Genomic DNA, 15,500 nt, shown 5'->3' on the forward strand with positions numbered 1-15,500 from the left:
ACAGTAGATAAATGAATTCGAGTTCGACTACGGACTCGGTTACGGATGCGGATACGGATTCGAATTCGAATTCGCTTCTCCACAATAATGTCCTCCGTACACCGAAAGGGCCTGCCTGGACCCACTTATGCCATTATGCCATGGGATAAATTCAGTCCGCTGCGTATTTCGTATAGCCCCGGAGAATAATAATCTGAACTTGGATCGATTTAAAACTAAGAAAATTTCAGAACCCATATATTTTCAATCAGGTGCGGGAGATAGCGTACTATTTTGAGGCTCTAGGCAGTCAGATTTGGCGAAATTCGACCCATTCTCCTAATGCTAGTGCCGTACAGACCTGACTTGCGTATTGCGTATAGCCCCCAGCCTGGAACGAGTGGATTCCGGAGGAAGGATTGGATCTTTGTCCCCAATTCTTGGCACGGTTAGGGCCGTTAGGGTGGCTGTAACGATGGGTCAACGTCCAAGCGATAGACGAGTTTGATATGAAAATAGCAGTCATATATATAGCCCCTCGGGTCTTCCCGAAATGATATCTCCGGAGTCCCAGATACATTTTCCTTCACTCCCTTTACGAGTAAGGAAACATGAACCACGATAATCTGTACGGGTATATCCCGTCCCTCGCGGCGGGTATCATCTTCATCATTCTCTTCTCTGGCACGACCTTCTTCCATGCATTCCAATTGACCAAGGCCCGATGCTGGTACTTTATTCCCTTTGTCGTGGGAGGAGTCTGTACGTTACAAATCGCCCCTCAAGAACTCCTTATCCTACGCAATGAAGACTGACAATTTCTTTCAAACACTAAAGTCCAGATCATCGGCTACATCTGCCGCGTTATTGCCCGCCATAGCCTCAGCTCCGTGCCTATCTACGCTATGCAATCGGTGCTAATCCTCCTCGCACCCCCGCTATACGCCGCATCGATCTACATGGTCCTCGGCCGAACAGTCACATACCTCAACGCCGAGGACCTAAGCCTCGTGCGTATCCGCTGGATGACCAAGATCTTCGTCTCGGGCGATGTCTTCTCGTTTTTCCTTCAATCCGCCGGTGGTGGACTCATGGCATCTAGCAATACTAGCACTCGCCAGACAGGCTCCAACGTCGTTATTGGCGGTTTGGTGGTGCAGCTTCTTTTCTTCGGGTTCTTTGTCGTCGTCGCTGCGATTTTTCACAGTCGTATTGAGAAGAATCCGACGTCCAAGTCTCAGGGTGAGCGTCTCTCAACGAGGGGTCAGGGCTGGCGTCAGCGTAACTGGGTCACTATTTTGCTGGCCTTATACGTGGTTAGTGCGCTGATTTTGATTCGATCGATTTTCCGTCTGATCGAGTATAAGGGTGGGTTTGATGGCTATATCATGACGCATGAGGCATTTGGATATATTTTTGATGCGCTGTTGATGTTCATTGCTATGGTTGTGATGAATGTGTATCACCCAGCGGTGATTCTTGGAGATGGAAAGGGTGGAGGTATACAGAACTCTGAGTACGGCGACGCCGTTCGCCTGTAGGGGAAGATCTTGCATCATTTTCATTTCATACTATTATGGGATAATTGTTTGAGTTTGGCGCTATAGAACGGGGGATATCCAACTTTTGTAGCAAGCGAGTGACAGACATAATAGATCAGCGGATCATAAGTGCAGACTCAAAATCAAAAAGCTCACAAGTCATATCTCATATCATCATGTATAAGGTCTGTATTCCACACTACGGCGGACTTCATAACTTTTCCGCACCAAACCAGTGCCTAACCCGTTGGCATAAAGGTCGGCCGGGGCTCTATGACCTCCCGAGCCACGAGTAGAAATAGGCAGCAGGCTTGGCCCGTATTCTAGCTCCTCGCTTCTCCTTGTCCGTGCCAGACTGATAATCTTTTCAATTTCAAGAGCCTGGAGCTGGCCCTCGCCACGGTCAACCGCAGGAGCGTGTTTGTCTTTGCGAGATAACCAACTTCGACTGCGAAGTGTTCCCGATCGGAAGAAATCTCCAATATCATCCACGGACAGTGCGAGCAAAATAAGCGGGATTGAAATGGCAAATCCAATGCCAAAGGTATATCGGGCAACATATCCTAGATTCAAATTCTCGAATTCTTTCATGTTGATTGTGAAAATTGATGTGATGAAGGACAGCGGCAAGAAGATAATTGTGACAATGGTGAACACCATAATCGTCTTGCTTTGCCGTGTCGTACCCGCTGCTTGGTCGCGGGCGAAACGAGCCTCGAAGGCGTTGGCGTGTTTTTGCTTGAGGTCGAGTAGATCCGTGATGGAGTGGTAGATACGCTCGGCTTGTTTATCCATACGATCGATATCTTTCAGGTGCATGTCGATCATGCGTTGCTGATCCTTGAAGCGCTTCTTGACGTCCACTTGGGAGATTTGCTGGGCCAGGTAGACCGAGCAGATGACATCTTGAAAGTCCACCAGGACATGTTTCTGATGATCCAGCACAGTACGGATCATGTTTAATTCGTCTCGAATATCTTTCGTTTCTGCCAGTAGATCGGTTTCTTCACCGATATCCAGCAGACGGTCGACAAACAGCGGTTGGCCATCGTCCAGATAATAGTCCTCGTCATCGGATGGCTTGATTTCCTCTGCTGTATCACGGCCGGTGATTGAACGGGCCGAGCTGTGCGACAGTGGATTCAGTTTTCGGTGACTCTTCAGCCAGGCAGATGCTTGCACGGATGCATGATTGAAGCGGTTGAAAAGTAGCGTTTCGCGGTCCGTGGCGATACCAATTGATGACTCAAACATGTCCAGGAACTGATACTCGTCATCACCGAGACGGTGACGGTCGAACACACCCGAGCATCGATTGGTGATGATAATAGCAAGATCATACACCGACCTCACGGGGTCTCGCGTCTTGGAATTGATGTCCTCGATGATCCCGTCCAGCACATTAAGAGGATCATTCTTCGGCTGGTCCCATCGCTGTGGGAAACTGGTCACGATGAGGTTGGTGCCGAGAACCCACATCCACAGCTGATCAACCATGAAGATCTTAGGATCCGTGCCCGGCCCTTCACGCCCAGGTCCTTTAGTCTGGTATCGATATACCACTTGATCCTGGTCACGGCTCTGGGTATCAATGTTTGGATAGTAGAATTGGTCCAAAGTTCGACGGACGTGCAAGGAGGTCGTCGAGGAGGACAGATGCGCATCGATCAGCATCTCATCACGCGTGCGAGTTCGTTTCATACCACTGGGTTGGAAACTCAACATCTCAGCCCGCTGGATCGCTTCTTGCATCTTTTGTCTGCGCTCCGCAGTTTCAAAATGCAGATAAGGCATGAACACACAGACATTGCAGGCCGAGTTATGGCCAGCTTGAGGATCCCGGCAGAGGTTCAAAGAATGATGAGGAGAGCGCGGTTGTTTTTCTGTCGGCCCCCATGGTGACTTGTTTTTCCCTTCTGTCTTGGGGGTTCCTGGATTGCTTCCTAATTTGCCGGGTTTCTTCTGTTTGGTTTTCTTTCCCGGTGCACCTCCGCTACTTTCATCGTGCGAATGAGAGTCTACCCGGTCAAGTTTGCTGCTGGGTCCCTTTGGTTTGCGAGAGGTAGAGCTGGAATCCGTCATGACGGACGGTGCAGTATCTGACTGCTGCCTCTCCAGCTTCTCTTCGTCTCGCCGCTCAGATGAGCGAGGGGTATGCTGGCATAGGGGCCGCATGAAATGTGAGTGTATCTTCTGTCCGCGATGCTGATAGTTGAAGGATTTCTCCAGACCCTTGAAACCATCAACATCATGCGCACCTTCTTCAATGAATGACTTGGTGAGGAGTGCCTCGACCCAAGCCATGTTATTTGCGGGAAGATGAATCCAGCGAAAGTCAGTGGCACGGCTATCAGCCGGCACCGTAGTCACGGCTTGCTTGCGAGGATTCTCTGGATCTCGACCATAAAGCAGGTTAAAGACCGACATCCGTTTGACACGATTCTCATTGTGGAAATTGCCAAAGTCGACAACGGTGGCATCAAAGGCTGCGGAGGCACCTTTCACATCCTCGGACAGAGACTCAACATTATTAAACGGCGCCAAAAGCAAAACAATGTCCTTGCGCTTGAACTGCGCCGCTCGCAGGAAAGGCGTACTGCCAAAGGTATCGCGAACTCGACGTTTCAAATCAGGTCGCTCCAACAGACACTTGACAACTTCTGTATGGCCACCCTGCGCCGCGAGATGCAAAGGGGTCACGCCGTTCAAGAGCTGGCTATTAATATGCGCCCCAGCACGAAGTAAAAGGCGAACAATGGCCTCGCACCCTCGTTCACATGCATTATGAAGCGGCATCCATCCACCATCACTGCAAGCATTAACCGCAGCATCATGCTGCAACAGTAATTGAATGATATCCGCCCTATCATGCGCAGTCGCAATATGCAACGCTGTCTTCCCTCTCAACTCGGCCGCATCAATATTCGCCTTGGGCCCGTCCGGCCTGGTCAACAGCAAGTCTGCAAGTCTCCAGTTTCCCTGGGCACAAGCCCAATGTAATGGCGTCCTACCCAAATCATCCTGCCCTTCAAGCCCATCAACCAGACAATCCGTCCTCAAGAGCAATGTCACAATCTCATCACCCCATCCCCACCGACACTCTTTATCCGCTGCCAGATTGTGCAACACATTGCGCTTCCGATGATCCCTCGCATTCACGTTCGCCCCGCGCATAATCAACAGCTGCAGAATATCGGCATGATTCTTCCACGCCGCCGTCATCAGCGCCGTACGCCCCTCCTTATCAGTAGTATCCGGCGAGGCGCCGTGGTCCAGCAACAGGCGCACAATCTGATAGTGATCGCGCTCGACGGCGCGGAGCAGCGGTGACGGTCGATTCCCCGTTACGTCTGTTTTCGCGCCGAGTTGGAGGAGGAACTCGGTCGCGGCGACGGAGCCTCGCTCGGCGCTGCGCATGACGGCCACACGCAGGAAATTGTCGCTGAATTGGTTGTATTCCCGGGCCAGTGCGATTACCGTGCGGAGGGCTTCGGTGTCGTCGTTCTCGGCTGCCCGAAGCAGGCGTGGCTCCAGGCGTTCGTGGCCGTCACTGGCCATGCTGGAGGACCGGGCCATGCTTGGGGAGGGGGTCTGGACGGGGTTGATCTTGGATTCCGACGGTCGGCCAGTAGATATAGATCGATAGGGTGGGTTATTATTCCATCGTCCTCTGGTTTGTGCGTGGACGGGAGTTTGTTTCCCGAGGCTGGCGAAATTTAGTGACCCCCGCGCGCGATGTCCTGGGACAGACAGTCTGAACGGAGAGGAGATTTAGATCTTCGAGGGACCGAGGACACTCATTAGGTAAGGAAACGATCTGCACTGGGGCAGATTGATCTCTCTGTCTGGTCACCCTAGTCTAGAAGGGAGTAGTACGGGGTCTCTCTTTGGACTCTGTCTGTCGCACCAGTGGCTGCTGCGCCTCGTATTGCCTCCCTTTTTGTTGGCGGCTGGCCGCCACCCGTTAGTGTGTGGAAGATAAGCGCAGATGCCCGTTGGAGCGACGAAATACAGCCCGCTCGGCAGTTATCCTCATCTTGTTAAGACCTGTTTCTCATGGGTAGACTTTGGATTAGGGAAGATGACTGGCCTTTTAAACTGTAAATCTTGAGTTATATATTGGAGCATTGGTACAGTTCATGGTGGACCTGATGGTTCCATGGTTCATGGGCCTCCAAGGGGTAGAAAGACAACATTCGCAACTAAATCACGTCCTGGGACGCTGTCTACATTGACAAAAAAAATACAAAAATCTACCACTAAACACAACCGCTATTGAAGAAGTACTCAGACTCCAATACTCATACAGCCTTCCATTATGCAGATATTAGAATCTCTATTTTCTATCGGGCAGTCTCCGACAATTCTGAACAAACCAATTACGAGAAGTAGGGGGAATCCAGCACACAGAATAGGAAAGAAAGAGAAAAAAAAAAAAAAAAAAAAGAAACGAAACAAAAAAAGAGAGACCCCGGGTTCCACCCTCCGGAGATGCTGATGCTGATATGCTGAATAATTATGACGGTGCTGTCCGCTCTCCATGCTTCTCTCCCGCTTAATTAAAAGGTTGCTTTTTTATCCTCTTCGCATCCCTGTGCATCGCGCCAGTCCCAACCCATGTCACGAGTATGCGCCTATTAACAGACAATCAAGAAAAGAAAGAAATTCAAAAAGAGAGAGAAAATCGAAACTCGGGGGTGACAAGAACATCATCATCATTCCATTGAGTCACAGAGACAAGGAGGAACGACATATAGATCAAAGCACCAAATGCATTTAGTGCTTCTTCTTGTCCTTCTTGGGGACCTCCTTTAAGATATCGTCAAAGCTCATGTTCGGGTTGAAGCGGCTGATGGGACGAGTAGGAGGCTCAATGGGGGCAATACCTGCAGGAAGTGGTAAAGCCTCCAGACCCGGATAGATCGAGTGACGGTGCTCAGCGCGCTGGGCAGCACCCGGGGACCGAGTGCGAGGAATGGCCGGCGGTGGTGGAGTAAGGCCACCTCCTGGGTGTCCCAGCATCGAAGGTGGGTGCGGCTCGGATGAAGACCCCGCAGAAGACTGCTGGCCCTGGTAGGGCGATGAGATGGAGGACTCATCTTCCCCGTATGCATCCTCGACCATCGGGGGCTCGATAAGAGCGCCGGCCTCAGCCCATTGCTCGGCGACTTGCCAGCAGTGGCTGCGTCGGTAAACACCCTCAACACCGTTAATGACGACATCCGAGGGCAGGCTGACCACACCAGCACCACCAGCAACACCAAACCAGGCACGAGCAGTCTTGGTGTCATTATGAATCCAGGGTGCACCGCCGCGGGGAGCAATGCAGAGGAAGTACTCGACACCTCCCGTAAAGCGAACCTCGGGAACATCCACAACCAGCATGGGTAGGGATTGAAGAACAGCGTAAAGGAAGATCCACTGCCCACATCGCAATTCAAGCAGGTCATCCACGCTCTTGCCGTTGGCACATCGTCGCTCAAACTGGGTGAAGCTCTCGATGAAGGGAGTTGGTCGCATGCTCTCACGAGTGTACGAGCCCATGAGAACGGCGTTGATGTCGGAAGCCTTGAGCTTCTTGGCACGGTACTTGGCCTCCTTCTTAGCGTCCAGAGGCTTACGGTGCAGCCCTTGCACGGACGGCATCTGAGGAACATCGAACGGAATGGGAGGCGCAACAGGAGGAGTACTGCGGTCATACTCACTCAGCACGTGGCGGAGAGCACGAATCAGGATAGCCTGGGGGTCAGTGGGCGAGGGGTCCCCACCGGGACCGGAGGAGTCGATGGTGCGGGTGGTCAGGTTGGTGCGGTCGACGAGTAGATCATACAGATCAGTGAAATCACGATACAAGTCCAGAAGGAGTTGGCGGTTGAGTCCGCTCTCTTCAAAGGCATTCTTCTTAGAGCGAGCCTTGGGTGGCCATGCACCATACTTGTTCCGGTAGTAGTTGATGGTGAAGCGGCGGAACTCTTGGAAACTGGTCTTCCAGTTCTTGAAGCGGATGATCTTGCTTTCCTCAGAGGAGGTCGAGTTCGCGAAACCGGAGAAGACTGAGGGGAAATCAAAGTCCTCCAATTTGCCGTATAGGCCCCGCAGACGGGTATCCAAGTCGATAAAGCCACGCTCCAGGCGTTTTTGGGTGATCGGATGAATGAAGCTGTATTTGGGGCTTCGTAGCTGCTTGAGCTCATCTAATTTGCCAACACCGTGCACGAATCCTTCCAGGTATAGCGGGTAGTAGCGAAGCCGCTCACCCAACACAATGGCTTCAATAGTCTTCTCACGGCTCTTTCGCACGTCGGCCAGGCGCAGCTCGTCGCAGTAGTTGCTGAAGCTGGAAGTGGCAGTTTCACCAAAGTTGGATCCATCCAGGTTGGAGAATTCGAATCTTGACAGCAGGACAGCCACATCCATGAAGATGCTGAAGAGAGATCCAGATTTGGGGGTCGCAATGAGGGATTGGCCCAGCAGGAAAGCAAACAGGTTGCGGAACAAGAGCAGAGTCTCCAGATCTTCTTGTGAGACCTTCGAGTGAGGGCTGGACACGTCACAGTTCAGAGGAATCGGGAGGTAAAGGTGCAGCTCTTGAACTTCATCAGCGCCATCATCAACAAATGCCATCCGCTGACTGCCTGAACTATCATTGTCGTCGTCGTCTGCTAACCGATCCTGCGGGGTCAACGGCGGTGAAATTGGGTTCTGAAGAGAAAGCGTGCGTGTATGCTGCTCCAAGCCACTCTGTCTTGAGTCGGTACCACGAGCCAGGTATGTCAGAGACGGTGATTCGGCGAAGATGGTGGAGTCGACTTTGAAAGAAGGCGCCCGGTCAGTGTTCTGAGGGAAGAGGTAGACAAATGTGTCGCCTTCTTCGTTCCACAACTCGGCAATCTGAAAGCGGGTGGATCGTTAGCAGGAGCACCCTGGGAGCTTGGTTTCCATACAGCCTCTTTCTTCACCGTCTCCCACGTACCTGTCCACCTCTGGCCAGAGGCTCCATGTCATAGGCCACCTTCTGATCTAACCCGGCGATCCAGGCGCTTGGCAAGACCGGGGTGGGCATCCGCTTGTCCACCGAGCTCGCTCGCGACCGACCCATCATCCCCGGCATCCAACTTCTGCGTTTCGATGGCGTGCCCGGGCGGGAGTCTGGTGTGGAGCCCGGGATGGCCAACCCGGCCGAACTGGAAGGTCGGGTCATGTCGCGACCCCTGCTTCGCGGGCGAGCATCGGTGGGCGAGCTGGGTGCACTGACGGCTAGGTCATGATTGACGGCCAACAAGGATGGTGGGGGCGGGAGGCTTTCGAAGTCGAAACCCACGGGACCGGCATTCGGGACGGTCCTTGGTTCTGAGAATACCGCATTGGGAGTCGATACATGTCGAGTCGGTCGTGAGTTGCTTCGTCGCCCCCTGTCCTGAGATAGATCTGAGGAGCCATTCAACCCCGGCGAGATCGGAGAACCGGGCGCATTCTGGTCCTTGTGCGAGCCCAGCGAAAAGAGGGAGGAGATACGCTTCGCCGATTTAACGGGAGCTGACAACATCTTTCTTCGGATGCTCTTTCAGAGCAAGAGGAGAAAGAGGTTGGGCGAGGGGAGGGAGAGGAGGGGGATGAGAGGGAAACGAGTGTGTGCTGAGCACCTCGGAGATCAGGAGAAAGAGACGAGAGTTCCAGCGAGCTCGTTTTGGGGTCGAAAGAGTGGACCACGTTAGAGCCGGGCGGAGCGCGCAGGAGGGGAGGGGGGAAACAATCAAGCCCTGCGACGCATGGAAAGGAGGAATGAAAGAGCAGGGCCTGATGGTACAGTAGAGGCGAGGTTGTGATTGAGGTGGTAAAGGAGAGGGTTTCGGGGAATGGATCGGCAGGAGGGATTGCAAGAATGGCAGGGAGACACGGCGAGAGAATGGATGAACTACGGGCACCCAAACAGACGGAGGAGTTGAGAGAGAGAGAGAAACGAAAAAGAGAAGAAACTTTGAGCAGCTTCAACGTTTGTTTTTCAGGGGGCGTTTCAAAACAAAAGGCGATTGATAATTTTTTTTTTTTTTCCCATGAAGTTCAAAATCTTGAGAAACTCGGAGGCTTTAGAGAGTAAAAACTAAAATTCCAAAAAAAAAAAATCCAAAAACTAAAGAACGGAGGGCCTTCGATCCGGTTCCTTGTCCATGCCAATAATAGCAGCTCCGGCTCGATGGGGGTTCCTTGGCTTGTGTCGCGGTGGAGCCCTGCAGTGCGAAAACCTGAATAACATACGAATCATGAGCCCCCAAGAGCCCTTGTGCATGCTGACTGTCCGATGCTCGAGAACGGACAAGACTATGCTTAGCATGTTACCACTGTAGGTACACGATACGATGCTGATGATCAGGACATAGTCCGACCTTACGAACCTAGCTGTCTGGTGATCTCGAAGATAATAATAATAATACCTTTATACTACCGTACTATATACACTTTTTAGGTACCCTCCGGACCCAAGAACTCAGGAGCTAATGAACTTTCTACTTACTTGAATGGCTAGCCTGGCTCATCATGGTAATCTGTTCGGTCTTAGTTTACAAGGGCGGATTAATAACTGGTTATTGTGAAATGCTACAGAAGTCCGAGAGCCGTGAAAATTAGATTGCGCCTCGACAGATCAAATGTCTGCCTGGCGGCCTGGCGGCGGAGTATTTGAGTCTAGTATGACACGACAGCCCACTTGTCTCAATTAGGAGAAGGGCGATTTACAGTATGTCCATCCTACATACTGCTGTCTGTACTCCAGTACTACGGTGCAGCAAGGTAATATTTCACTAGCGAGCAGCAATGGCTTTTTTGGTTCCCTTCACTCACAACTCCATTTTGAAATGGCAATTGATCCATCCATCCAATTGGGTCTGGTCGATATACTACGTTTGCCGCTTGCCGCTTCGATCCGACCAGGGGGAACTCCGGGATTCCGGAATACTCTGGCGGATGGAGTAGTATTTGGTGCGCTGGCACTGGAGCAACAGTCAATAATAATGCAGGAAGAATTTTACTGGGAATTGGCGCTAGTAGTTGGACTACCGTTGGAAGGCAAATCGAAAAGGGACGGGACCTAGGAGGAGAATTGCGAAATAAATTCGATTATTAAAATTCCATCCGAGCTAAAGGGACATGTGTACGCCTCTAGCGAAAATAACAACCTAATCTTATGGTCGCTTTTAAGTTCCATTTTGTAGTGAGTGGATGAGAGCACTGCGACTAATCTGACGCAAAACATGGCATCATATGTCTTGGGCCATATACCGTAGCAGCCTGGCGCCATAGACTGTGTGCTACGAACCATTCGGAACCCGTCCATGTCCTCAGTATTACCAAAGATATACCTCCAAGAGGCTCTTGTTTATACGTTAAAAAAGAATATTCATGGTAGATGGTTTCCTCCATTTCAATACAGCGAAACCTTAACCCGATCGCGTCATCTTCCAACTTCTTCGTTCCTTGTGCCTTTTCTTCCCCTCACCCAAAGAATCGCGTTTCCCGGTCCACCCTTCGGCGTTTGTCAATCAGGCCCGCGGTTCCATCATATCAAGTCTCGACTGACGTTATCACTTGCATCTTTCCCTACGCGCTTACCACCTCGAATTCCAGATCCTCCAAACGCCGCCCTCCTCCACCCAGTAATATTCATCCCACAGTCATGACTGCGCCCCCCAACCAACAGCGCAACCAACCGCCCATCGATCTACTCTGTGGCTGGCCGAACCCCGCGCTCCTCCCCGCCCCCAACCTGCTCCGCTCCGCCACGACCGTATTCACCACCCCCTCCATCGCCAACCCAGCCTTGGGATACGGGCCCGATGAAGGCTATGAGCCTCTGCGCGCCCACGTGGCCCAATGGCTGGGTGCCTTCTATCAGCCTTGTGACCCAATTTCGTCTGGGCGCATTTGCATCACTGGCGGGGCCAGCCAGAATCTTGCATGTGTCATGGCCGTCTTCACTGACCCTGTGTACACGCGCGGAGTGTGGATGGTCGATCCGACCTACCATCTGGCTGGCCGTATCATGGATGATGCAGGCTTTGCTGGACGGATTCGAGGGGTCCCCGAGGATGAAGAGGGGATCGATCTAGCGTTTCTGGCGAGCGGATTACGTGCGGCTGAAGAGAAGGCTCATGCGGAGGGCAACACCGAACCGGTATTGACCTAAAATAGACAATTGATACACCAGTCTGTATCTCCTTCTTGATAAGCAGAAGCAGACTGAGCATCGCTGTCACATTCACCATCTACTGAACTTATCCCAGATAAGAATCAGAAAACAATCGCTGGCGCCTCGACTAATATATTTCTTCTTTTCCGCCAGAAATTCAAACCACCCCGGCCCTGGCGCAAGATCTACAAATATATCATATATGCCGTCCCTACATTCGCCAACCCTTCCACCAAGATCATGTCTCTGGACCATCGGGAACGATTGGTCCGACTAGCTCGCCAGTACGATGCGCTGCTGGTCACCGACGATGTCTACGATTTCCTCCAGTGGTCCGCGATCCCTGGGGGTAAGCTGGCTGCCCCCGAACACGCGTGCCTCCCCCGCTTAGTGGACGTGGATCGTTACCTAGACGGTGGCCCTGTCGACGAATGGGGCCACGCAATAAGCAATGGCAGCTTCAGTAAATTGCTCGGTCCTGGGGCCCGCACTGGATGGGCTGAAGCATCTGAAAAGGTGGCCTATGGGTTATCACAAGTGTATGTTTCGTGTATTTCTTGCTTACTGTCCCTTCTTTTCCACATATTTCTATTCGTCCGAGTCAGAGCTATATATATAGACTATTTTGGACGCACTGTATTTTGGGCAGTTGAAGGGCGGACGACACTACTGACAAATACAATATTCGTGTGCAACATTCATCTCATGTGCTAACGACTCCTTTCTACAGAGGCTCCTCGCGTTCCGGCGGCGCCCCCTCTCAACTCTGTTCAACCATCATTGATCAACTACTCCCCTCCGGCTTTCTAAACACCTACATCCAACAAACACTGCAGCCTGCATACGCAAAGCGGTATCATACTTTACTAGGAGCGATCCAAGAGGACCTGGTCCCACTCGGGGTGATGGTTGCTTCACCATCCGAGACCATTGCCGGTGGATATTTCATCTGGATCACTTTGCCACCGCCACTGCTGGCGGCAGATATAGTGCAGCGAGCACAGCAGGAGGAAAACCTGCGCTTAGCGCCTGGCACGTTATTCGAGGCCGGGAGCCCACAGCCGCCAAGCGACCGGTTCGCTGGCTGCCTGCGCCTTTGCTTTGCGTGGGAAGAGCCGCGTCACCTGACCGAGGGGGTGCGTAGGCTCGCACGCGTCCTGAAACATGCGCTTGTGTAGCTTGGAATTTTTGCTGCGGCGGTCACTGGCTTATTGTAGTTGGACTACCTAAAAGAGAAAGTTAAGCCAAATTGGCACTGGTTGGTGATCGGAAGTGCGCGGACCGTCCCGGGTGAGAGAAATAAAAAGTGGGCGAGGACGCGTGGCAGGTGCATTTGAAGCCTAGGAAGCAATATATCCTCATCATGAGTATGGCCTCCCGGCGCCACCGCCACCGCCAGACGAGATTAGACATACTAGGAACCGAGTCGCATGAGATTACCAAAACGAGAGATATCAGCCAGTATAATCGTTGTAGAATGGTTGAGGGGATGATTTGGTGTAATATTGTGCGGTGCGAAATGTTAGTGCTGTGCCACAAAGCTCACGACGAGTTGAGATCGCTTGCAGGTTCAACCACGGTTAAGCGATCGACTCGACGTGGCCCAATCAATTGTGGTTCGGCGACCAAGGTACTCGACTATATCTATCCAAGATCCCGGTTACGATTCAATCATTCACAGTGGTACGCCGAACAATGCCCAAATGGAATGGCTTAGTCAGCCCTGGCTATTTCCGACCCTTGGAACGATTGTTTACGGTGAGTGCTTCCAAACTTCCAGCGAGGGTATCAACTCGTACAAGGACGGCAAGTAAGGCACGAACACAGATCTTCCTCCTGCGACGAGGATCCCAGAGACCTTGCAACATCATTGGCTCGGAGAGAAAGCGAGCACTTCGTACCTGCAGTCGAGCTAAACCACAATTCGGCGAGGGCGGGTCCTCCCAAGGCCCAGGGGCTGGTAAAAGCTTGGCCAGTCGTGATGATCTGCCCGATGCAGATGGCGTATCTGCACCTTCCATCCGAAGCTCGCTAGCCCGAGACAGCCGGGGGAATCATGGATGACAAGGAGGAGGGCGTGGGAGAGGCATCTTGCCTAGCCCCCTTGGATGAAAATTCCATTGCGAGTGGTTGGCATTGACAGCCTCCTCCGTCGTCATCAGGAATCTCCCCTCCCGTTGCCCGCGTTGGAATGTTCATCCATAACAACCTGCATCCCTGACAACCGATCTTCACAGCGGAGAGTCTAGTCGATAGGATCCCGTTGTCGGGACACGACTCAGCGGTTGGCGAGTCGTCTTTCAGCGACGCAGAAGGGTCCCGGGCAATGGCATAATCGGTAGTGCCCAGCAACACTAGCAACACTGGCCGTGGCGAGAATGGACATCAGCGCATGCGTTCTAAGCCGGCAGTTGCACGGTTGTCATCAGTGCTGCGACGGCTGTTACTGCCGTTGCTCTTCTTTCCCTTGATTGATTTCCCAATCCTCGAATCAAATGATTCAGTCCTGGCCTCCGTCCCTCTCTCCCATTCGGTCACCGTTGTAACCAGGGTTGGCTAACTTGGCTCCACCACTGTCCACAAGGGAATTATACCAGGAGAGAGGGGGGGACATACCAGACGCGCTGGCCGTGTTCGCGCCGTCCCACATCCCGGACATTGCTGCCATGGAAGATGTGCCAGGGAAAATAATTCCCCCGCCTCTCGAGGCATCCGACACGACAGCTCCCATGTCCATGCGGGCAGGGCAGCTGAGAACCTCCAGATGGATGGAATGGATGATCCGGCATACCCTGTTTTGGCGGAGGGATCGCGATCCCTTTGGCAGACACCGCGTTGGTATTTGGTATATAGCGCGTAGAGACCCCATAGACCTCGGGTTTGGAGCCTTTCTTTGCCCTATTTTTCTTGACTTCTACCCAATCTTGTTGTTTTGGGCTGGCTCTCTTAAGATCTTCATTTCCACTGCGCATAGACAGTATATACTGGTATATACTGACTAGCCCATCGATTCGTCCATATTCAAGGTCTGCACCTGGCTAGACCCCTCGAGCTAAAGAAATAGTGAGCCCGTGGCCACTCCTGCTCATTTGACGACCTCGTCTCCCGACCCGGTGGGTTGTTTCCACCAGTGAATCTGCAACACTCGGCTTTGCGATCGCCTCCTTCCAGTGTTTCATCCTTGACAATCGCGTTTCAAACATCGGCGCCGTTACGTCTGTGGGGTTGTTTGATTGGGCGGTGCTGGTGGATTACAGGGCGCTGTGGTGTGTGATTGGCCCCGCGGCAAGTGATTCAGGGACGATACGAGCAGGTTACGCCGGAAATACGCTGAGGCACCAAACCTAGTCCGAGACTTTACAAGGTAAGTGCCGCCGGCATCTCGAGGGATTCTCTTTTATTTCTCTGTTCTCTTGGATCCTTTGTTTGATTGCTGCCTTTCTTTTGACATTCTCTTCGTTGTTCATTTGTGGTGTTGCCTGTGGTTTCATCTGGGCACTTTCCCTTTGTTCATGCCCATTGTTGCTATTTCACTCCTTTTCTTCGCGGGTCGAAGTATACATTCAGTTTGCTGGGAGTCAGTGAGACGACCATCCTTGATTACCAGAGCGGACCGGACTTCGCATTCCATCCCTCCTTTCTTGCCTGGGAAAGCGATCTCCAATTGCTACCTCCTTCAAATCGCTCCTTCTTGACTACTCGCATTTTCTTTTCCAAATTTACTGCCGACGCTGCTGGTTCAAGCGTCGCCAGGAGTCCTGCATTTTGTTCATCGATCGCTACTACACTCATCAGTA

At 52.2% G+C, this 15,500-nt stretch overlaps 5 protein-coding genes across 5 annotated transcripts; 2 read left to right on the forward strand and 3 right to left on the reverse strand.

Annotated features, from left to right (window-relative positions):
• Nucleotides 1–590: 590 nt before the first annotated feature.
• On the forward strand, nt 591–1,520 carry N7458_006934 (RTA1 domain-containing protein; the record flags this gene model as incomplete). Its single annotated transcript, XM_056910316.1, has 2 exons — nt 591–741; nt 817–1,520. The coding sequence occupies 2 exons, from the start codon at nt 591–593 to the stop codon at nt 1,518–1,520; spliced, it is 855 nt and encodes a 284-aa protein (XP_056766020.1).
• A 174-nt stretch (nt 1,521–1,694) lies between these two features.
• Nucleotides 1,695–5,096, reverse strand: N7458_006935 (ankyrin repeat protein; the record flags this gene model as incomplete). Its single annotated transcript, XM_056910317.1, has 1 exon — nt 1,695–5,096. One exon carries the CDS (start codon nt 5,094–5,096, stop codon nt 1,695–1,697), a length of 3,402 nt encoding a protein of 1,133 aa, XP_056766021.1.
• Nucleotides 5,097–6,296: 1,200 nt separating this feature from the next.
• On the reverse strand, nt 6,297–9,066 carry N7458_006936 (uncharacterized protein; the record flags this gene model as incomplete). The annotated part of the gene is made up of 2 exons (XM_056910318.1): nt 6,297–8,411; nt 8,494–9,066. 2 exons carry the CDS (start codon nt 9,064–9,066, stop codon nt 6,297–6,299), a joined length of 2,688 nt encoding a protein of 895 aa, XP_056766022.1.
• A 2,124-nt stretch (nt 9,067–11,190) lies between these two features.
• On the forward strand, nt 11,191–12,881 carry N7458_006937 (aminotransferase-like domain-containing protein; the record flags this gene model as incomplete). The annotated part of the gene is made up of 3 exons (XM_056910319.1): nt 11,191–11,688; nt 11,857–12,242; nt 12,434–12,881. The coding sequence occupies 3 exons, from the start codon at nt 11,191–11,193 to the stop codon at nt 12,879–12,881; spliced, it is 1,332 nt and encodes a 443-aa protein (XP_056766023.1).
• Nucleotides 12,882–14,203: 1,322 nt separating this feature from the next.
• On the reverse strand, nt 14,204–14,440 carry N7458_006938 (uncharacterized protein; the record flags this gene model as incomplete). Its single annotated transcript, XM_056910320.1, has 1 exon — nt 14,204–14,440. One exon carries the CDS (start codon nt 14,438–14,440, stop codon nt 14,204–14,206), a length of 237 nt encoding a protein of 78 aa, XP_056766024.1.
• Between the last annotated feature and the right edge of the window lie 1,060 nt (nt 14,441–15,500).

This window comes from Penicillium daleae (assembly GCF_028827525.1).
Source record: "Penicillium daleae strain IBT 16125 chromosome Unknown utg000006l_segment0_segment0, whole genome shotgun sequence".
NCBI lineage: Eukaryota > Fungi > Ascomycota > Eurotiomycetes > Eurotiales > Aspergillaceae > Penicillium > Penicillium daleae.